The sequence below is a fragment of the Poromitra crassiceps genome (genome assembly GCF_964638095.1).
Source record: "Poromitra crassiceps genome assembly, chromosome: 7".
In the NCBI taxonomy this organism is placed as follows: domain Eukaryota; kingdom Metazoa; phylum Chordata; class Actinopteri; order Beryciformes; family Melamphaidae; genus Poromitra; species Poromitra crassiceps.
Window position 1 is genome coordinate 49,105,906 of NC_139628.1, and position 24,503 is coordinate 49,130,408.

A 24,503-nucleotide genomic window follows, 5' to 3' on the forward strand; every position below is an offset into this window, starting at 1 on the left:
TCCTTCAAGACCTGGTCTGACAGCATCTACACACCTTCAAGCCACGGTCTTATTTAATATTCAGCATGTGGTGGTGTCATTCACCAGTAACATCATGAAGACTTGGTGGTGTTGCTTTAACGGAGCCATTCCTCGCCTTTAATTGCCGTTTCTTGTTTTCCTATTAGTCCAGGCGGCCCGCGGGCTCGTCATTCTCACACAGCAGAATATTTCTGCCATTAGCTATTAGTCATTTCCATGCCGTGTGTGCGTGTGCGTGTGCGTGTGTGTGTGTGTGTGTGTGCGTGCGCGTGCGCGCGTGTGTTTGTTTGTGTGCTGACAGCTAAAACACTGCTGTGCACTTAGTAATTGGTGATTGGAGAAAGCGCGTTTGTTTCAACGTTGTAGACAGGACAGAGGGGAGGTGTGTGTGTGTGTTGTTGACAGGTGCGTTAGGTTTGTCTCGTTGGTGTCCCACACACTCTTCCTGTTGGTGTCCCTTGACTCCCTTGTGAGTGGTGTCCTTGTCTTACACACGTCATGAGCTGAACAGTTCACCTCCAGTCACAGCTATGCTATGAGACGGCAGTGTGTCTGTCTAACTGCTCTGTGTATTGTGTATATGTGTATAATGCTATGCTATGAGACGGCAGTGTGTCTGTCTAACTGCTCTGTGTTTTGGAGGTCCTGGTGTATTAGTGAGGACTAATGTATGGAGATAAGGTAAAAAAAATGGCAAAGTAGTTATTTTAATCACAATAGACCCTTTTCACAGGGGCCATTTTGTGTCGAAAAGGCAGAATAAACACAGCTGCAAGCAAAACACTAATGAGCGTTTCCAAATTCCACATGCTTGCACCTGTGTTTACTCTGCCTTTTCCACACAAAATGGCCCCCGTGAGAAGGGGTCTATCACATCACATCATCATTCGGATGCGGCACCTTCGAGTACAAAATTGCCACCGTCAATATTATAAACCATGTTTGGCACTATCGCTTGTGTCGCACTGTGTGAGACACGCTCTCCATCTCACTGTCCACCTAAACACAACCGCTGACCCTGAGATTTCATCACAGACCAGCGCCCAAATTATTCATGACCAGAGACCAAACTGCCTCCGCCCACAAAGGTCAGCGAGTCACCTGACCACATCTCATCTAAATCAATGCAGGAAGCAAATACATTATTCGAAATGCTCTGCTGTGGGTGGAGGCCAGGTCAAAGGTCACGTAACTGTATACTGTACATTGTAGGTCAACATTTTTCGTCCAGTGTTTTTGGAGCTTGGAGGTGTCATGCCTCCACTAAACTGCGGGTGATATTTGACACCATTTTGTTTTGAATCTCTTCACTCCCATGTCTTCACTCTACTCTGCTTGAGAGAGAGAGGGGGGGGGGGGGGGGGTGACACGCCATGCAAAGCAATCAGCAGCTTCTTTCCTCTCCCATTGATAAAAAGCCTTTTATTCAAATATTGTCCAGATAAGACGGAGTCGAGTTCCACATCACGCCACAGTCCGTCTACCAGCTTCAATCGAATTAACTTAAGAAGAAGACTGCCACGTAAGACTATCTTTTTTTTTTATGGCGGAGCAAATTGTCTGCAGTAAAAGGGGTGAGAAAGCTGGATTACGTTCCATTACGATCCCCCTCAATGAATAATACAATAGGGCCCCTGGGAACAATGGAGATTGGGCGAGTCTTTTCTCCTTCGTCTTCCCGTCTGCCCGTTTCTGAGCCAGAGAGGCGGGATGCTTCTGCCTCACGCAGCGCTGAGTAAGACCAGACGTCCTTATCTGACGCCCAGGCCTTCATCACACAGCGCTGAGTAAGACCAGACGTCCTTATCTGACGCCCAGGCCTTCATCACACAGCGCTGAGTAAGACCAGACGTCCTTATCTGACGCCCAGGCCTTCATCACGCAGCTCTGAGTAAGACTAGACGTCCTTATCTGATGCCCAGGCCTTCATCACACAGCGCTGAGTAAGACTAGACGTCCTTATCTGACGCCCAGGCCTTCCTCACACTGCGCTGAGTAAGACCAGACGTCCTTATCTGACGCCCAGGCCTTCATCACACAGCGCAGAGTAAGACTAGACGTCCTTATCTGACGCCCAGGCCTTCATCACACAGCGCTGACTGAGTAAGACCAGACGTCCTTATCTGATGCCCAGGCCTTCATCACACAGCGCTGAGTAAGACCAGACGTCCTTATCTGACGCCCAGGCCTTCATCACACAGCGCAGAGTAAGACCAGACGTCCTTATCTGATGCCCAGGCCTTCATCACGCAGCGCTGAGTAAGACTAGACGTCCTTATCTGACGCCCAGGCCTTCATCACACAGCTCTGAGTAAGACCAGACGTCCTTATCTGACGCCCAGGCCTTCATCACACAGCTCTGAGTAAGACCAGACGTCCTTATCTGACGCCCAGGCCTTCATCACACAACGCAGAGTAAGACCAGACGTCCTTATCTGATGCCCAGGCCTTCATCACGCAGCGCTGAGTAAGACTAGACGTCCTTATCTGACGCCCAGGCCTTCATCACACAGCGCTGAGTAAGACCAGATGTCCTTATCTGACGCCCAGGCCTTCATCACACAGCTCTGAGTAAGACCAGACGTCCTTATCTGACGCCCAGGCCTTCATCACACAACGCAGAGTAAGACCAGACGTCCTTATCTGATGCCCAGGCCTTCATCACGCAGCACTGAGTAAGACTAGACGTCCTTATCTGACGCCCACGCCTTCATCACACAGCGCTGAGTAAGACCAGACGTCCTTATCTGATGCCCAGGCCTTCATCACGCAGCGCTGAGTAAGACTAGACGTCCTTATCTGACGCCCAGGTCTTCATCACACAGCGCTGAGTAAGACCAGATGTCCTTATCTGACGCCCAGGTCTTCATCACACAGCGCTGAGTAAGACCAGACGTCCTTATCTGACGCCCAGGCCTTCATCACGCAGCGCTGAGTAAGACTAGACGTCCTTATCTGACGCCCAGGCCTTCATCACACAGCGCTGAGTAAGACTAGACGTCCTTATCTGACGCCCAGGCCTTCATCACACAGCGCAGAGTAAGACTAGACGTCCTTATCTGACGCCCAGGCCTTCATCACACAGCTCTGAGTAAGACCAGACGTCCTTATCTGACGCCCAGGCCTTCATCACACAGCTCTGAGTAAGACTAGACGTCCTTATCTGACGCCCAGGCCTTCATCACACAGCTCTGAGTAAGACTAGACGTCCTTATCTGACGCCCAGGCCTTCATCACACAGCGCTGAGTAAGACTAGACGTCCTTATCTGACGCCCAGGCCTTCGTCCAGCGACGTCGTCCTTATCTGTCACCCAGGTCTTCGTCCGGGGACGTCCTGACATTTGACAGCCCTTTGTCACCAAACATGACAAATGTCACCTATTTCTGCCACAGATTACAATGAAGCTAATGCATGTTGTACTGTGACCTTTTCAAGATTCAATGTAATAGCCACAGTAAGAGCGGTAGATTCCCTGCCTACCAACATGAGGGTCGCAGGTTCGCACCCCACCCCGTGTTACCTTGGTCGGACGTCCATACAGGCACGATTGGCTAGTGTCTGCGGGTGGGAAGACCGCTTGAAGGGTATGTGTCCTGGTCGCTGCACTAGCGCCTCCTCTGGTCGGTCGGGGCGCCTGGTGGGGATGGAAGGGAACTGGTGGGAATCGTGTGATACTCAATGTGCTACGCCCTGCCGGTGAAGCGGCTGGCAACTTGACGGAAATTCTTCACATTTGGCTCAAACGTCAAAGTCTGGACAGACATGCATGTGGACTGCTCACTTGTTGGCAGAGACATATATCATTCTAGTTTTTATTTGTATCAACATTTTATCAAGTTTATACCAAATCTTAACCCTCTACCTCCATGTCTCCCCCTTCTCCCCATGTTCCCATAACCCTCCACCTCCATGTCTTCCTCATGTCCTCCACCTCTGTCTCCCCCCTTCTCCCCATGTCCTCCACCTCTGTCTCCCCCCTTCCCCGTTCTCCACCTCTGTCTCCCCCTTCTCCCCATGTTCTTTATCAAATCCTAACCCTCCATGTCTCCCCCCCTTCTCCCCATGTTCCCATAACCCTCCAACTCTATGTCTCCCCCCTTCTCCCCATGTTCTCCTCCTCCATGTCTCCCCCCTTCTCTCCATGTTCCTTCCCAGGGAGCTCTTAGGTCCAGACTTCACAGAGACCTTCTATACTGAAGATGGCCAACCACTGACCGTGGCCACCAATTACTCTGTAAGTCTGGAGCAATAGTCTGGAGTCATTTGGCTTTCTCCTCTCACTTGTTTTCCACTCATACGCTTATTATCATTCATTATTATGGGCTACTCTCCATTGAGGGTTGTTATCCTTCTTCTTCTTCTTCTTCTTCTTCTGCTAACTCTAAACCTAACTCCTAATCCTAAAAAATAATAAACATACAGACAGACAGACAGACAGACAGACATACAGACAGACAGACAGACAGACAGACAGACAGACAGACAGACAGACAGACAGACAGACAGACAGACATACAGACAGACAGACAGACAGACAGACAGACATTCACATTCACTTTGGAGGATCTTCTACATCTTTGTATCCTTGTGAGGCCATTTGGTCCTCATAGAAATAGAAGAACACACACACACACACACACACACACACGCACACACATACACACTTCGACACAGTTGAGACACAGTGTGAATACTCTTTGTTCATTGCCAGGTCGCCATTGTAAATAAGAATTTGTCCTTAATGAGTTGCCTGGTTAAATAAAGGTTAAATAAATAAAAGAAAAACTCTTAATGACTTGCCTGGTTAAATAAAGGTTACATAAATAAAATAACAACTCTTTGTTCATTGAATATTTTCAGAGTTTAAGTTGAAGGATTGCAACATCATGTAAGATAGATTACAGTATAAATAATCCTTTTCAGATTCCACTACGAGTGATTTATACAACTATGGTCTATGCTAATGAACTGATCAGCCTGAGTTGGTGTGACAGTCAGTTGCCTCTGTCACACCATTACAGTACCAACATGTATTCTAAGGCATATGTCTACTGGGGACCACTAACTACCATAGACTGTATACAAATATGGATGTACCCATTTGTTTCTGGACAGCGGGGCAAGGGTCAACTGGAAAACACTGAGTGACCTTAAAGGAACACTCCGCCCATTTTCAACCAGCTTTGTATCATTAGAACATCAGTAGTATATCAGAAAACTGTAAACTGTTTTGAAGTCTGTCATTTAATTGTTATTGAGTGTTAAAGTGTGGACCAGTGACATCACTGGTCCACACTAACTCAAATTAATAACTCATTAACTCAAATCAACTCTCAATAACTGTCAAATTAAATGACAGACTTCAAAACCGTTTACAGTTTTCTGATTTACTACTGATGTTCTAATGATACAAAGCTGGTTGAAAATGGACGGAGTGTTCCTTTAAGGATGATGTCATAACCACTGATGATGTCATGTCATGTGCAACAAGTGTGAAGTGATGTCATCCCTACTGATGATGTGGATGACATGGCATGAGTTGATATGAGTTTAGTCACAACCCAAAAAAAGTCATCTTAATTAAGGAATGTATAATAATGGTTATTGTAATCTAGGTTACACTCTCACCACTGTTATCTCCCCATGTACAACAGTGGATAGGATTTTTTTCTGTAATATGGAAATTGGCCTGTTCTCTCCCCCTCCCTCGTACACTTCAATTAGACAATAGAATGAGTTGTTTAGCCATCATCTATAAACTCTATTGAATTTTTGGCACAGTGCTTCACACGGCAACATTAGTTCCAAACAATTTCCCAATATTCAAATTGAGCACAAGTGGCTGCATTTGCAATTAGATAATTTGACAGCTATTTAGAGCAGATTTAGGTGATATGCAAATTAGCTGGATAGAGAGTCCCGATGACTTGTGCTTTCTTCTGCGAGTGCTTATCATGTGAACATTGTCTTACTCAACACATTTGTTTGACAAGCTCATTTACACATAAACCATAATGTTGCAAAGTACGTCATGTTTTCTGATATGTGTCAAATGCTGCGGCTATACTCGGTCTGAACATTCCCAACTCAGATCTTGTTTCTATTGTGATCTATTCTGTACAGCAGCATAGAGCTACCACAGTGGGGGGGGGGATCTGCTCTGTATCTAGTTATAATGAGAAACTTTTCTCCATATAATGACAAGTTGGTATGTCATAATAACGAGAAAAGATATCATAACGTGAAAATATATAACGAGAAAAAGATTCCGTTATAACAAGAAAAGGTTCTCATTACAATGAGATACTGAGCAGATTTTTTCTACGCTGCCGTAAGTCTGACCACCTCGACCTACAGGCTTTATTAAACAACACAGGACATTTGACACTTTTTTACGACACAATATAATATATCAATATAATATATGGATATATTGCCCTGCCCTGTAGGCAGCCACTCTTGGCCTGTATCTGCATCACATCCAGCATGAGGCTAATGTGGGCTCTGGACTGGCAGGGAAAATTCTGACTGACTGGACTGGCAGGGAAGGTTCTGACTGACTGGACTGGCAGGGAAAGCTTCTGACTGACTGGACTGGCAGGGAAAGCTCTGACTGACTGACTGACTGACTGACTGACTGACTGACTGACTGACTGACTGGACTGGCAGGGAAAGTTCTGACTGACTGGACTGGCAGGGAACGTTCTGACTGACTGGACTGGCAGGGAAAGTTCTGACTGACAATAGATTTGTGTACTGTATGTTGGCTCTGAGGGAGCGTGTTGCGTGTACCGCTGCTGCTCAAATAAATGAGCTAATTTCATGCTCTAATGGGCTGACAGAGAGACTTTGAATTGACACTTCTGTCCAATTTAATAATTAATAATTTAATCCTCCCTCTCAAAAATGTCTTGATAATTCTTCTTCCATGTTGGTGGTGTGCCTTGAGGGCTGATAGACATAGTTGCTCAAATGCAAAGTTGGATTTTTTATTTATTTTTCAGATTATAGACAGACATTATATGAAACATCAGAAACATGATCAGAGACATTATAAATGAAACATCAGAAACATTATCATGGCTTGTTAATGCTTTGTTCAAGATGAGATATTGACTCCAACCTGCTCCTGCTGTCTCTTTCAGGATCATTGCTTCTACCATGGCCATGTGCGAGGACACAGCGACTCCTGGGTGGCTCTCAGCACATGTTCAGGAGTAAGGTACAGTCAACTGTTCATTATGTTTTGTCACGTTACATTACACACTCATGAGTGTACAGCAGTCTATAGAGAACGTACATAAAAAACGTTTTGTCAGATCAGATCACTTTCAACTTTTTGTCGATTATTGCGACAAAACAAAGGTCGATTCCTCGTCAACAATGATCATTCATTTTCAATCATTATGTCATTATCACAATGAAACAAAACGTGTCCTCTTGTCATAGTGACTTAATTATCTTGTGATCAGGGATTTTATCCCTGCTAGAATAAAGGATTAATTCAGAGTGCCTCGGATGTCTCATTTTGCTGCCTTCAACACCTGGGGAATTTGCTGCCACCACATTGGACAACTACCTCTTTTTTTTTTATCTTGTATCTATATATGCCCCATCCTGGAAGAGCACCTGATTTTTACTCTGCTAACATATTCATGTCTTCTTGACCCAATGCAGCACTCCCATTTGTATCTTTATAAATAGTTGTTTTTGTTTTGTCATGATAACATGAGAATTATACATTTTATCACATGAATCTGGTCAAATTTTAAAATATATTATTTAAAGATATATTGATTATCAGCGCATACTATGAGCTATCAGTGACGTCTGTCTAAAGCGAAACCCCATATTGGTCCAGTCCTAGTTGCTATGCTTCTGTGGCCACTAGCCTCACCTTGATAGCCACAACCAGCTTACCACTAGGCAAAGGCAATAAGATAAGATATATCCACATCACCATCAGTGAAAAGCCACTTTCAGGAAAACAGCATGTACACACAGGGTCCCACACAGACATAGGCTGATTGTCAAAACGGAGAAAGTTCAACCTGAATTATCAGAAGTTGTCTTTTAACTGGACTTTGTTATTGGACTTTAATTTTTTATTTTTGTTATTAAAGTTCCCCAAGCAAGTCTGGATACTTATGATACCCACTAATTTGATCTCTTTGGAAATACAGGCAGTCCTTTTAGAAGTCTTTACATTTTAAGAGCCTCAGTCAGAATTGAATGTGAAACGCATTGCATATTGAGTGCTCAGATCGGAGCGTTCTCCTGGCAGCGATGCCAAAAAGTGAGCCCCCCCATGAAAATATATTCATGAATTTGATCCAGCCGGTGAGATGTCAAGTTCTAGGGTAGATTGGTCCTGAGAAGAAATTAATTTAAAAGCCAGCTCAGCAAATCCAAACCGATAAGCGTCTCACAAGGTTTTCTTTTTCCCCGGCTATTGGTTTATCTTCATTAATTTGTATCTGACACAGAGTCTTTACAGCGCTGACACATCCCATCCAAACTCATTTTTGTTTCTGGCCCTATCTGGGAATGGAGCCAGAAGATGCGGCTCTCTGACAGGTGCTTTGATGAGAACAGAGCGGACATGAGGGGGAATGGAGATCTGTAACCCAGCAGAATGGAAATGCTTTCTTAAAAGTCCAGTCATGGAAAGAGTCAGCCAATTTACTGACACAAGTCTATAAAACATTTTTTGAAATAACTGCCTTCTGGTTGTATGCCTGCACCAACAAATCAAGTTGCAGTTTACATCCATGTCTGTCCAGACTCATAAAATATATGTGGTAGGGATGGATATTTCAATATTCAAGTGGAGGGGGGGGGGGCTACGTTAAGCAGTTAATTTTGCATTATGGTAATGACAGAGCAGGGGTAATCTGCGGTATAGGGCTGTTCACACATAGCGTTTTGGCATGGAGAAAGCGTGCCTGGAGCACTTTTTGTGAGGTGAGATAAACAAAATAGTTTTCCCTCGCCCAAATTTAACCTATGTTTCTAGCGTTATTCAGCCCCCTTGCTGATGAGCTAGCATATTGTGCTTTGTACCAATGGATGCCTTGGGTCTTCTAGTTTAGCTTTAGAAATGACCCTGCTAAAGCCAGTTGATTGCCCGCGAAAACTGTTGGCAGGCCACTCGCGGCCCACCTGCAGTACCTCCACGACCCACTAGTGGGCTACGGCGCACAGTTTGGGAATCACTGGTTTGGGAGAATTCTGCAACGGTGTTTTGCTGTGAAACTAAAAAACTTCACCTGTCCTTCCATCGGCAGGAGATAATTCATTTTTTGGTGAACTCATCATTTAAGTGGACGTTTGTGCCAAATTTGAAGAAATTCCCTCAAGGTGTTCCTGAGATATCGCGCTAACGAGAAGGGGACGGATGTACAACCCAAAAACGTTATGCCTCCAGCCACGGCTGTCAACCGGCGGAGAAATAAAAAGAGACAAAATCAAAACTTCTGGTTTGCCCTTTAGTTTGTGTTTTTCTCGCCCATTCTTCAGTTAACTTGGATGGTGCTCACGGGTGTCTAAATTAATCGTATAATCGATGCATCGCGATGCGGACGTGTGAATCAAATCGAATCGAATCGAATCGTTGACAGATGAATCGTTGAATCGTTATTATGTTTAAATTTCTGTTGACATTCAGATTTTAAAGCACTTTCTAAGTAACAAAGGGCCTTGGTATTTATCTGACTGCTTGTATTAATTAATTGATGAAAAAGTAGCCATGTGCAGTAATAGTACAGAAAATTGAGGATTTGATACTTGGAGCTGCAATACTGTTGGAGCTGTATCCAGATGCATCGTGATGATCGTGATGCATCGTGGAATCGAATCGAATCGAATCGTTGACAGATGAATCGTAATCGAATCGTGAGGCCAGTGAAGATTCACAGCCCCTATGGTGCTTACTGTGAGATATGCGGTGCATTTACTGAATAGCGTTTTATGTCCGACTTAAAAAGGTTCTTTTTCACGGACTGCAGTTAATCAGATTATCCTCTGCTGGCAAAGTCAGATGGAGGAAAGGAAACCACCACGATCAACAGAGAATTCCACACTTGGCCGTTTTACATGACATGTCACACTGTCATTTTGGTCGGCTTGGCACTCTTATCCAAATGAGGTCACCGGTGAGAAGACGCTTCGATGCCTCGCTCATTAACATTACAAGCAGGCGAGCGTACGGAGGTCAAGAAGCGCGTCACGCCCTCCCTCCTCCTGCTAAACGATCCACCTCGTCTGCTTGCTGCTCCGCTCGCTTTAAACAGAAATAAATCTCTCTCTCGCTCTACTCCTCCACTCACTCGCATATAATTGTCAAGGACGCGCTAACTCACCTTTGCACTCATTCTAGTTGCTTATCATTTTGGGGCGATCAAAGAGCGGAACTGATGAAAAGAGCGAACATGGCCATATTTTTTTTGTGCCTAAAATGATGATGTCAGAGAGAGAGGGGGGGGGGCAGGGCTAAGGAGAGGGAGGGCCAATGTTTTATGACTCAGGGGGGAGAGAGCAACGTGACTGTAATGAAAGAGTTCTGTCAAGGGTGAGTTTGTCATGTATCAGTGTTGGGGCAAGTTACTGAAATGACTAATTAGTTACAGTTACTAGTTACTTGACTAGTATAGTACAGTATGACTGTATAATACAAGTAATTAGTTGCTATAGAGACACTACGGAGCGCGAAACAGAAACCGCCCCTCCAATCCTGGCGTTCTCCTATGTCACGTGCATGGTTGCGTGTTGCACCAAAAGATCGTGTATACGGAAGATGAACACTCCAACTTACTTCCTTGACAGCTAGATCCACATTTTCCTTCTCGCCAATTCTCAATGGCTTCCTTGTTTTGCTCAGGAGTGCAAACAAACTTTAACTGGCTATTTTTTACATTTGTTGTCTACGCAGCCCCACCACACAACAGCTTTTAGCTATGTTTAATTCAAGGAAAATGACGCTGGTCTATGGGAGTGAACGGAGCGATTTCCCCCGTGATGGGCGTGACCTATTTCATGCAGTGTCTCTATGGAAATGAAAAGTCTGCTTCAATTCTCTTATATCCTACTCAAGGTCATTCGCCTCTGGGGCTTATATTACATTACATTACGTCATTTAGCAGATGCTTTTCTCCAATGCGACTTACAATATCACATTTTGTCAACTGTAGCGAACATACATGCACACACACACACACACACACACACACACACACACACACACACACACACACACACACACACACACACACACACACACAATTAGGTAACACTGAATAACACAACACTGAGCTGAATATTACATATTTAAAACGCATTCATGAGGCCTGAACCAATTTCATAACTGTTATATGGAGCATTCATCAGTGCTGGTTCTCCAGATAAACCACTTTTTGTGTTTGCCAGCAGGGGCGTATCTACGGGTGGGCCTGGGTAGGCACAGGCCCACCCACTTCTTGCCCTGGCTCACCAATTTTTTTTTTTTTTTTTTTTTTTTAATTGATTGTTTTCTAGAGGCAAACTTGCTGCTGCCTTGCTAGCTAATGGTTTTGTAGCTTAAAAATGCAGGGCACATCATCTCCAGAGTCTAATGCATGACAACTTCATGACATCTAGGAATTTTGCGCAAATTTCGTCATGCAATTGCCCCACCAATTTTATCCAGGCCCACCCAATTTTATCCAGGCCCACCCATAATTGAATTTCTGCCTACGCCCCTGTTTGCCAGTAGGTGTCGCTATACCCAATTGCACGAAATTTTCAATCCCGGCGCTTGACTGCTGCGTAGAGGGGCGCAGGGCATGTTCTGCCCACAACTGCAGTGGGATCCATAATAACTCGTCTTTGTCTTCCCCAAGCTCATGCACATCACTTCTTTTTTCCCCATCTTCCTCATTCAGGGGCCTGATATCCTTGAACTTGAGTGACACCTACTACCTGGAGCCAATCAGAGGCCCGGATCCTCTCCACCATTCACTGTTGAGCACAGAGGAGCTGTCAGTCAAAGGTGGACACTGCGGCCACGCCCATCAGACCGGACAGCCCAGCCACATCGCCGAGCTCCTTCAACCATTGCATCAAAGGGTGAGTCTCCCAGACGCCACCTCTACAATAACAATGTAGGGCCATGTACAGTACAGTACTGTACAGTACAGTACAGTACAGTACACTACAGTACAGTACAGTACAGTACAGTACAGTACAGTACAGTAGCACCCATTAATGTAGTCATTTACCGGAAATGTAAGATGGGTTTTGTTACATTTTTGATCAAGTTAAGTCCACATTTTATTACATTTTCAGGCGTTATTACATTTCTGGTAAATTATTACATTAATGGGTGCTACAGGCCATATGAAAAAAAAAAAAAAAAGAATTCTGTTTAATTTTGATTATTATTTTATTTGTTCAAAATTCAGTTTTTATGCCTCCGCCGGCGATAGCCAGGCCGGAGGCATTATGGATCCGGGTTGTCCATCCGTACGTACTGTACGTCCGTACGTCCGTACGATGTTTGTTAACGCGATATCTGAGGAGCGCCTTGACGGAATTTCATCACATTTGCCTCAGACATCGACTTAGACTCAAGGATGATCTGATTAGATTTTGGTGGTCAAAGGTCAAGGTCACTGTGACCTCTCGAACGCCATTTTCCAGCTTGTTAACGCGATATTTCACGAATGCCTTGACGGAATTTCATCAAATTTGCCTCAAACATCGACTTGGACTCAAGGATGAACTGATTAGATTTTGGTGGTCAAAGGTCAAAGGCCAAGGTCACTGTGACCTCTCGAACGCCATTTTCAAGCTTGTTAGCGCAACATCTCAGAAATGCCTTGACAGAGTTTCATCAAATTTGGCTCAAATGTCGACTTGGGCGCAAGGATGAATGGATTACATTTTGGTGATCAAAGGTCAAGGTCACTGTGACCTCACGAACGCCATTCCCAAGTTGGTTAACGCAATATCTCAGGAATGTATTGATGGAATTTCTTCGAATTTGCCTCAAGCGTCCACTTGGACTCAAGGATGAACTGATTACATTTTGGTGGTCAAAGTTCAAGGTCACTGTGACCACACACACCCAATTTCCAAGCTCTGTAACGCAACATCACAGGAGCGCCTTGACGGAATTTCTTCCAATTTGCCTCAAATGGCGATTTGGACTCAAGAATGAACTAATGGCATAAGTCCGCGTTGCGGTCGTTCTAGTTTTTCTGTCTTTTAATTTAAATTTAGGGGGATAAATGTGAGTGAAACACGGTGTGGGCTAAGTAATCTTCCTTATTGAAATGACATCTAAGACTTCACTAATCAACAAAACAAAGCAGATGAAGGCAGATTGAGCTCAGTGTTTTTGTTGCTGCAACGATATAGTCAACTATTAAATTAGTCGCCAACTATTTTCATACTCAATTATTCGGTTTCTCTGATTCCAGATTCTTAAATGTGAATATTTTGTGTTTTCTTTACTCCTCTATGACAGTAAACTGAATATATTTGTTGTGGGTTGTGGACAAAACAAGACATTTGAGGACGTCATGTTGGGCTTTGGGAAACACTAGTCCTCATTTTTCCCAATTTGCAGACATTTTGTAGACCACACAAACCAAACGATTAATCTGGAAAATAATCATCAGATTAATCATGGTTAGTTGCAGCAGCCCTATTGCAGTCTTTTTTTGCAGATGGCCGCTCCGCTCCTCTCTCCGACGCTCCGCAAACAAAACCGGCAAAGGTTGGAAAGTAAATATCACACACGGAGCACGGTGCCTTTTCCCGGGAACAGGACAGACAGCCCCGGACCACATAGCAAATAAAGAATCCAGGAATAAAAGCCCCATTCGGCAAAGCAAACGGACAAAGACTCTCTCCGCCCTATTGTGCATTTCACTTCCATCAGCTGCAGCTCAAAGGCATATTGACACAGCCAGCCCAGGTGTCTTCTGGCCGTTGAAGAGATTCTCAATGTAGCTATCATGACATGTGAGTTGGACATGATGACATGATGAGTTGGACATGATGACATGATGAGTTGGACATGATGACATGATGAGTTGGACATGATGACATGATGAGTTGGACATGATGACATGATGAGTTGGACTAGGCTCCGCTTTGTGTTGTTTGTAATGAGCTGAATGATTACTGACTCTTGATTCTATTCAAAAGGTGCTTGTGGTTCATTTGGACCTGGGAGTGGTGATTCTCTTTTGGATGGGGCTATTACACGCTGAATGGACTCACCCATCGGCCCTGTGGAGGGAACACTCTTTGTCATATGCCAAAATAATTATATATATATATATATATATATATATATATATATATGATTTCTCTCTGCGACCGTTGCCAAGCGCCAAATCACTCCCGTGCCACCTGGAAACTGCTAGAATGATGGCTTTGGCGGGGGTGAGCTGGGCCAAGGCCATGATCAAACGGCTCCTCTGTGGGCCCTCCTGTCTCCCTCTGTCTCCTCTGTGGGCCCTCCTGTCTCCCTCTGTCTCCTCTGTCTCCTCTGTGGGCCCTCCTGTCTCCCTCTGTCTCCTCTGTGGGCCCTCCTGTCTCCCTCTGTCTCCTCTGTGGGCCCTCCTGTCTCCCTCTGTCTCCTCTGTGGGCCCTCCTGTCTCCCTCTGTCTCCTCTGTCTCCCTCTGTCTCCTCTGTCTCCTCTGTGGGCCCTCCTGTCTCCCTCTGTCTCCTCTGTCTCCCTCTGTCTCCTCTGTCTCCTCTGTGGGCCCTCCTGTCTCCCTCTGTCTCCTCTGTGGGCCCTCCTGTCTCCCTCTGTCTCCTCTGTGGGCCCTCCTGTCTCCCTCTGTCTCCCTCCTGTGTCCCTCTGTCTCCGCTGGAACACAGAGGCCAGGAGACATGTTTTCTCTCTCTCTTTTCTGCTCAGTTTTATTCCTGCATTTAGCATTTGCACATTTCTCAATTGTTTTAAACTAGGGTTTATATATATATATATATATATATATATATATATATATATATATATATATATATATATATATATATATATATATATTTACAATACAGTCAACACACATTCATCCACATTCAAAAACATGCCGATGTATAAAAGCACCCCTCACAATGCAGGTCAAATTTACAAATCATACGTGTACGTCCTGTCCAATTCAAAAACAACAAAAAACGTTGCAAAAACCTGCTGTGCAAAAACAATATGTTGAAGCCCCTCTCAGCTCGCCTCTTGGCTTCCCCAATTCCCTCCACAGCCACCCATTAATCTGGCCTGTTATGCAGAATGCCAGCAGACACCAGTCTCCACACTCAGGCCAGACTCATGCTGTGCATGTGCTGTGGCGGGTACAGTAGAGTCAACAAAAACACTACTCAAGTAGACGTGGTGACTTAATAATCATATTTACACAAGCATTATGTAAAAGTACTCATAGTTACTGAGTTAAAAAGTATCTTGTGAAAAAACTACTCTCAAGTAGTGAGTAGATGAAATGTATTATGGTAATGTTACTATACAATGGTCTTGCTACTCTACCTACTCTTGCTACTCTATTAATGGCCAAATGTAACTGAATAAACATACATATATTTTATCGTAAATGTACTCTCAAGTAAGAGGAAAAAGTATTTTGCAAAAAAGAAAAGAAAAACTCTTAGAATACTGATACTACCCACCTCTGTGTGCATGTGTGTGTGTGTGTGTGTGTGTGTGTGTGTGTGTGCGTGCGTATGAGTGTGTGTGTGCGCGTGCGTGCGCAGGCTCCACAGGCCTCCTTCACAGTGCCAAGGCTCCCCTGCTGATCCACGGTATCAGTGTGGAGCCTGAAGCGAGCCAAGGCAGCGCTCCCTCTATGTTTAATCAATGAGTTCTAATGACAGCTGAGCCTTCCCCTAACGAGCGTAATGGAGCGTTAGCATTAGCATTAGCATTAGCAAGGCAGAAAGTAGCGGTAAAACTATGTCAACATACGGGCAGCGTGGATGGTACTGGCAGCAAGGTGCTCCACCGCTCCCCCAGGGCAGCGTGGATGGTACTGGCAGCAAGGTGCTCCACCGCTCCCCCAGGGGATGGGTCAAATGCGGAGAACAAATTGCACACATTGTGTGACAATCAGTGGGACTTTACCTTTACTTTTACCTTTACCCTCCCACTGATTGGGGTTCTGACTCCTTTATGTGCCACTTTGTCTGCTTTTCTAACTGTGTAGTTGCAGGTTTTTGACCAGTTTGCATGGTCTGAAAAAAAATAATATATATATATATATATATACCTTGGCCTACTTGTTACCCAAAACACTGTTACCGCCGACACTATTAACCACAAAGTGTCTGTCTCGGTCTTATCCCCAGGTCAAAAGGAACGCCTGGGGCACCACCAAGTACATGGAGCTCTACATCGTGGCTGACAGCACACTGGTAAGAAGGAATACCATCACTGCAAAACACCTTCACATGGTGACCATTTGACATTCTGATTTTTCTTTTTTACATTTCCATTAGAAATTCCCCCCTATATACAACTTTTTGAATGACTGAGATAGCTCTCTCAGATGAAAAGTTGTGAGTATTTAATGTTCTGTGTCTAAAAGTCAAACGCGGGGGAAGAAATGGCTTTAAACATTCCACAACGTTCCATTTTCTACAGTGGAATTCCAACAAAACCATCAAAAGAAATACTTAAGCCGTTTTCACACATGCGCTTTATACCGGGAAATGACCAGAAAGCGGTGTAATGCCTTCATGTGTGAAAGTTGTTTTCCGGTATAAGCGCGACCCCGTCATCTTCTTCTTTTTCAAAGATTTCAGTTCAAAGACTGGTTAGCGAATGTGAAGGATACAACATACATGCCCTCTTAAGTCAAACGAGTGTGATTTATTGTGTGACAAGCGAACTTATTTCACCATCGGAGTTTTGCCGACCCCCAAAATAAGGACGATTCCCCATCCAAGTGCACACGTCACTCCCCACCCGCTCTGCAGTGCCCCCCCCCCCCGACCCCCCTCAAATACAGGTATTTTCGCTGCTATTTTCACACGTGATCCCTCAGGTGTGAAGGGAAATTCCGGGAAATAGCCAGTCTTGATTTACAGGTAATTTCCCTGTCTGTATGTGTGAAAACAGCTTTACACGCACACAAGTACACCAGTTTGCACTGCACCTACCCACTCCCCCCAGCCCCCCCCCCCCCCCCCCCCCCCCCCCACACACACACACACACACACGCGTACACCAGTTTGCACTGCATCGTCCATTGACGTCAAAAAGCCATAAGATGATGCAAGAGGACGGAAGCAAAGCCACATCTTGGACAATGATGTCTTTCATAGCGAGTGCTGCGAGTGAGCGCGCCGCGCGGCCGCCATGACGGCCATGCTGAGGGCTGAGGACACAGCATGTGCAGAGTGCAGACCAGTAGGAGGAGGATGAGTCTGGCTAATGAGGGGATGTTTTAGGTGGTGTTCTAATGGTCCAGAGGCTTTTAAATAGACACTGAGCCCGGCGATGAGATGCTACGTCTTCATAAAGGTCCGTTTGGGGGTTCTGGTTGGCTTCTGCCAGGTCCATTAATGCCATGGTAACAGTCCATGGAGACTGATAAGGAGCTTTTAGAGTGCGGTTTACTCCTATGTAATTGGTGTAATTATGATGATGGAAGTGGTAGGGGCCTGACTGGCAAAGCGGGCTTCGTTGAGTTATTAATAGCGATGCATGATATTTGATTTTATTCTTTTTTTGCCGATATCTGATATGCCGATATTGTCCAACTCTTTTGGACGATCGCAAATGCCGATACTGATGTGCACATTTCCTTCCACCTAATTTCAGGGAGGTCTCTCCCGTAGTGGAGTGAACACATTATGATGCCTACTCTTATGGTGATGGCCCCACTGGCAGATGCAGATAGAAATACAATGCTTTTCAAAATGGACACATTTTCCCCACCTCCTCCCTCTCCCTGCTGTCTCCTCCCCCACATCCCCCCGCTCTCCCTCCCCCCTCCCCTCTCCTGCTCTCTCCTCTTTCCCCCTTCCCCTGCTCCTCCCCCACCTCCTATACTCCCCAGCATTTCCCATTCCCTCCCCCACCTCATCACTCTCTCACATTCCCCCTGCTCTCCCTCCCTTCCCCCGCTCTCTCCTCCGCTCTCTCCTATATTTGCTACTTTTCTCTATCAATTGTTCAATGTGTTATCATTATTCTGTAATTTGCTACTGTTGTGTCAGCTAGAATTAGCTAGACATATTCTCTGTGAAGCCCTCTGGGACATGCTTGTGAATTAGGGCTATACAAATAAACTTGACTTGACTTGACTTGACACATTCACTAGGAAAACTGTGTCAAGCATCGAGCATTTGGGCGTAATCAAAGCGTCATTTTATCGGCCTGTCATATCGGCAGAAATGTTCGTTTCGGGCCGATGCCGATATTTAATTTTAAAAGCCTTTATCGGCCGATACTGACGACGTGCCGATATCACCGTGCATTACCTACTTAATTTATTTCCCTTTTATTTTGAAGGGATTCATTGTTCCCTACATTTGATTGATCTTTCTTGACTGCCAATTCACGCCACTAATACTTTGCAATCTCCCCCTGTCGCCCAGTACAAACGACAAAACAAGGACTATCAGAAAACCAAGCTGAGGATAATGGAAATTGCCAATTACGTGGATAAGGTAAGCCCAGCAGACACTCGACCCGATAGCGTCAACTAATAGACGGTGTCATAGTCCGGCTCCCCCAAATCGCTGTCCTCACATAAGGTCTTGTGTCCATATCTATATTCTTGTTTCATCCACGACTAATCTACTCTGTAACCCCTTTCCCTCGCCGTGCCGGGGAAAGAACTGAAGTGATTGGAAATGACATTCTGTTCAACAGTGTAAACAAAATGCCTGCTATCGGGCCTTGCCTGGATTGTTTACTGTGATTTAATCTAAGTGGCCCTTCACCGGCCCTTCACAGCTGGTGGAAAATAGAGAACATTGAGGAACATTTGCCTTGCGTGACCAGACTATGTTATGGGAATTTATGGTGAGATGTGTGTGGTGGTGGTGGTGGTGGCGTGTTTACCTGTGTGTTTAGAAAATCCAGGTTTTTTTAGATGTATCGACCATGAAGATACGGGCAAGGGGAGGGAGGGAGAGAGGAGAGAGAGTAGAACAAACAGGGTATATGTACTGGGGGCTGGGCGATATGGTTGAAATCAATATCACAATAATCATAAGGGGGGGTCATTCTCGGTAATAATGTATATCACAATATGGTTCATGTAAGCAAAGTTTACGAATCCAATTAACATATATTATAATTACCTGGCAGTTGTCATATCAAACAGCCCAGAACAAGCTTATCAGAGTGGTCCTGAAACGTCCCTGATGGCCCACTGTAGAGGATAGAGTGGCCATGTTGAAGTCGAGCCAGGTTCACAGTCATTTTTGACTCTGCGACAATTATTTTAAATGGTAAATGGTAAATGGCCTGCGCCATCCAAAGCGCTTTACAATCAGTAGGTACATTCACCCCAAGAGGCAATGACTCCCATAACTATGGGACCAGAGCCAGTGACACTGGTGTATTAACCCATCTCTCTCTCTCTGTCTCTCTCTCTCTCTCTCTCTCTCTCTCTCTCTCTCTCTCTCTCTCTCAGAAAATCTGCTGCAATAATCTGTACATTTGTGCTGTTTTTCTCTCTTAATATATATGCTTTGTTGTGTAATGTATGCATTTTGTATGTATTGTTGTCCCTGTGTTGTCTTGCTCGTAGGAGGACCACAGTGGAATAAAAAGTCCTTGACTTCACTGTGCTTTTATCCTTCATCGATTCTTATATTTAAATGTATGTGCTGGCTTCATCTGGAGCGAAAGTGAGCGTGTCTTTGATTTTAACTTTCAAAATAAATGTCATGTCACTGCCACCATGCAGTTCTACAGGGCCGTGAACATCCGCGTGCCTCTGATCGGTCTGGAGGTGTGGACGGAGCGGGACCAGTGCATCGTTACCGAGGAGCCCAACGCCACCCTCTGGTCCTTCCTCCAGTGGAGACAGAAGCTCAAGTCCCGCAAGAAACACGACAACGCCCAGCTGCTCACGTGAGAGACGCCACACACACACACACACACACACGCACGCACGCACGCACACACATACACACACACACACACACACACGTAGTGTCTCCGCCATTGTCTCTGCACTATGTTTCCCCCAAAGGCCTATTCTGAGGCAGGAAAAGGCCTGAAGTGAAGTCATTATTTTCTGAAAAGAAATGTGATTGCCTCCACCATTCAATCTCTCAGCCTCCTCATTATGGGATGTTAATAACACAAACAGACCCAACCTTTGGTCTGAACAGCCTCAAATCATTTCAGACTTCGTTAGTGAGCAAATTGACAAATGATTAGCTAAACAGGGATTTTATTAAGCAAAAGATCTCGCCTCAGTTAGGCGTAATTGGGGCTGAACACAGCTTGACTGCACAGCGCACACATGCACATGCACACACACACACTTATACACAACATTGCACGTATGCACACACACACACACACACACTTACACACAACACCGCACACATGCACATGCACACACACACTTATACACAACACCGCACATATGCACACACACACACACACACACACTTACACACAACACCGCACACATGCACACATGCACACACACTTACACACAACACCGCACACATGCACACACACACTTATACACAACACCGCACACATGCACACACACACACACACACACACAACACCGCACACATGCACACACACACACTTATACACAACACCGCACATATGGACACACACACACTTACACACAACACCGCACACATGCACACACACACACTTACACACAACACCGCACATATGCACACACACACACTTACACACAATACCACACACATGCACACACACACACTTACACACAACACCGCACACATGCACACACACACACTTATACACAACACCGCCATCCATAAACAATCAATCGGCGCCCCGGCCTGCTTCGTATTGGTAATTAGTTTTTGCAGATACCAGAGGGCCTATTTTGCTGTGATTAATCAGACGGCACTTGGTTTTGTTTTGCGATGCTAAGTGACAACCGCCGAGAGACCGCACGGCCTCGCCCTCCCGCACAATCTGACGGGCTCATTCATGACCAGGGTCTGCAGTCGATGATGTGCGCCCACCGTGGCGCCAACCAGTCGATAGGGAGGTTAAGGTTAAGTGATTTTTGTTTTGTTTTAGCGTCTCTGTGTGTGTGTGTGTGTGTGTGTGTGTGTGTGTTTGTCTGTTTGTATGAGATAGTGGAGTGATCTTCAAAGGGACGACCATCGGGATGGCGCCGCTGGAGGGGATGTGCAGCCTGGAGAACTCTGGAGGCATCAATGTGGTGAGTGGCTTCAGGAGGAGGAGAGGGAGGAAGACCAAAAAAAGGCTTGTTTCCATTCTCTGCTCTGTGTTCTGTTTTTCTGTCTGTGCTCACGAGATTGTAGATTTTCGGCTTTGTTTTCATTTTCATTCATTTAGCTTGTGTAGGAACGTGTAGGAACCATGTGGGGCAGATCTGTTTGAGTAAAGACGAGACGGCCCACTCCATCATGAGGCTGATAAAACAGCTGGATCTTTACACTGGATCTGCCCGCCACACATTTCAATTTCAATTTGACATCTATGACAGTCCACACACACGACACCAGGCTGCAGCCATGTGTGGCTGTGACTCCATGATGCAGGGACCAGGGAGGGCAGGGGAGAGGGATAGCTTTTCCCAGCTTGATTAGCGTCTAATTGACTAATTAATTAGCTATTAGCTGTCCTCTCCTGGGCGAGGCGGCCTGTGGAATGACCCAGCTCCGGGAGTCACTGCACACACTTCAAACAACAACTAGTCGACTTTTGCAGACTAGTCCACTATCAAAACCACACAATGTGGAGCGTAGTCCAATCGTTCCTCTGTGATTTTAGGAATAAACACATGAATAAATTAATTGATTGAACATAGATTTGTTTGAACAATCATTTTCTACATTAGAGTTAGACTGGCTTGAGGGACGAACGGTTGCCTACTTGCTAACCCTTTAACCAGACGGTGGCACAAATGTGTTGATGTTTACACACAGCTGTGTTTATGTTTACACACACAGCTGTAAATGTGTTTATGTTTACACACAGCTGTGTTTATGTTTACACACACAGCTGTGAATGTGTTTATGTTTACACACACACGCAGCTGTGCTCTTTGATGTGTTTGTTTACACACATAGCTGTGTTTATGTTTACACACAGCTGTGCTCTTTGATGTGTTGATGTTTACACACACATCTGTGTTTATGTTTACACACACACAGCTGTAAATGTGTTTATAATGTTTACACACACAGCTGTGCTCTTTGATGTGTTGATGTTTACACACACACATCTGTGTTTATGTTTACACACACACACACAGCTCTAAATGTGTTTATAATGTTTACACACACAGCTGTGCTCTATGATGTGTTTATGTTTACACACACAACTGTGTTTATGTTTACACACACAGCTGTGCTCTTTGATGTGTTTATGTTTACACACACAACTGTGTTTATGTTTACACACACAGCTGTGCTCTATGATGTGTTTATGTTTACACACACAACTGTGTTTATGTTTACACACATAGCTCTGTTTATGTTTACACACACAGCTGTGCTCTTTGATGTGTTTATGTTTACACACACAGCTGTGCTCTTTGATGTGTTTATGTTTACACACACAGCTGTGCTCTTTGATGTGTTTATGTTTACACACACAGCTGTGATCTATCTTTGAGCCACTAAATGATGCCCCCCCCCCCCTCTTCCCCAGGATCACTCGGACGTGCCCGTGGGCGCGGCGGCCACAATGGCTCATGAGATTGGCCACAACCTGGGCATGAGCCACGACCACGAGGGCTGCTGTGTGGAGGCCACGGCCGAGCAGGGGGGCTGTGTCATGGCTGCTGCCACCGGGTGAGCCTCAGGGGGGCGCCAGTCTGTGCTTCAGCAAAGAAAATGGCTTCTAAGGTGCTTACGGCCCTTTTTTCTTGTCCCAGGCATCCGTTTCCACGGGTCTTCAGCCGCTGCAGCAAGCGAGACCTGGACAGCTACTTCCAGAAGGGAGGGGGCATGTGTCTCTACAACATGCCCAACATGAAGGACCTGGTGGGGGGCAAGAGGTGCGGCAATGGCTTCGTGGAGGAGGGAGAAGAGTGCGATTGCGGAGAACCCGAGGTAAGGGAAAACCTTCTGGGTTTTCGGCTAAGGTTCTCGTATTAGGTTAGCGCTGAGTATCGGTACTCAATACCTTTAAGCCAGTGGTTCCCAAACTGTGGTCCGCGGACCACTGGTTTGTGTGGGTGTTTTTTGTTTGTTTGTTTGTTTGTTTACACAGACAACAGTTTTTACATATATACACATTAACGTGAAAGTCCCCTCATGCCAGCATGAGGTGTGCACACTCCATAGAGCCAAAGGTCAAAGGTTAAGTAAAGCACTTTCCGGTTGAAGCCGCAGTACAAATTGAAAACAGAGAAAGCAAACTGGCTAGCTAGCCTACAGTAGCTGACAGCCAGGTGCAGGCTGTTGAGAGAGAAAGAGAGAGAGAGAGAGAGAGAGAGAGCCTAGCTGACAGCCAGGTGCAGGCTGGAGCAGCCACCTGCTCTTAGCATTGCAAATGAGTCTTGCAAATGTCAAATTGCACATGTCTGGCAGTACCAGAACCTCTTGACACAGGGACAGTTTCTACCCAACTGCCATCCGCCTCTTTAACGAGATCCGAAAGCCCCCCACAAGTAAGGACTTTATCACCCCCAGTTGGTAAATGAATGGGTGAGTGAATCGGAGAGTGAGTTAGTGACCCAGTGGGTGAGTGGGTGAGTGAGTCGTAGAGTGAGCCAGTCAGTGAGTGAGTGGGTGGGTGGGTGGGTGAGTGATTTAGTAACCCGCTGAGTGAGTTAGTGACCCAGTGAGTGAGTGAGTTAGTTAGTGAGCCAGTGAGTGAACGAGCACAGCACTAGTATATCACTAATGAGACCAATGGATGTGGGGGTCCAAGAGAAGGTCATTAAGCTAGCAATTGTAAATGTAATTATATCTACGATTTGGAAAATCTGACAAGACTGTTTCTTGTTGAAAATGGGTCTGGGACTCGTTCCGTGTCAGTAGATCTTTTTGTTGTTGTTTCCTCTGCTCCATTCTCTACCTGAAGGTATGTGCAGCCTTTTTTCTCTCTCTCTCTCTCTCTTTCATCCCTCGACACCCACATTTGTTTCCAGCGCTGTGTCTCGGTGGAGGGGGCGCCATGGCAACGGCAGATTGTCGTCTTGGTCGTGTGACATGAGAGCGAACAGAGGTCTCTCTCTCTCTTTTGATTTTCCTCCCCGCTGACATGCTCTATTTTGACACTCAATTTCAGTCAGCGCTGTCACCCCCCTCTGCCAGCT

General features: G+C 45.4%; 1 protein-coding gene across 1 annotated transcript in view; it reads left to right on the top strand.

The window, feature by feature from the left end:
• adam19a (ADAM metallopeptidase domain 19a) overlaps window positions 1-24,503 on the top strand; it is a gene marked incomplete at both ends in the record, with an annotated part of 148,134 nt that overhangs the window by 102,492 nt on the left and 21,139 nt on the right. Inside the window, 9 exons of the mRNA XM_083640268.1 lie at window positions 4,179-4,257; window positions 7,169-7,245; window positions 11,942-12,125; window positions 16,372-16,437; window positions 18,628-18,699; window positions 19,950-20,116; window positions 21,347-21,431; window positions 22,889-23,031; window positions 23,115-23,292. Coding sequence (XP_083496394.1) covers window positions 4,179-4,257; window positions 7,169-7,245; window positions 11,942-12,125; window positions 16,372-16,437; window positions 18,628-18,699; window positions 19,950-20,116; window positions 21,347-21,431; window positions 22,889-23,031; window positions 23,115-23,292 — 1,051 coding nt within the window. The remainder of the gene's footprint in view (window positions 1-4,178; window positions 4,258-7,168; window positions 7,246-11,941; window positions 12,126-16,371; window positions 16,438-18,627; window positions 18,700-19,949; window positions 20,117-21,346; window positions 21,432-22,888; window positions 23,032-23,114; window positions 23,293-24,503) is intronic.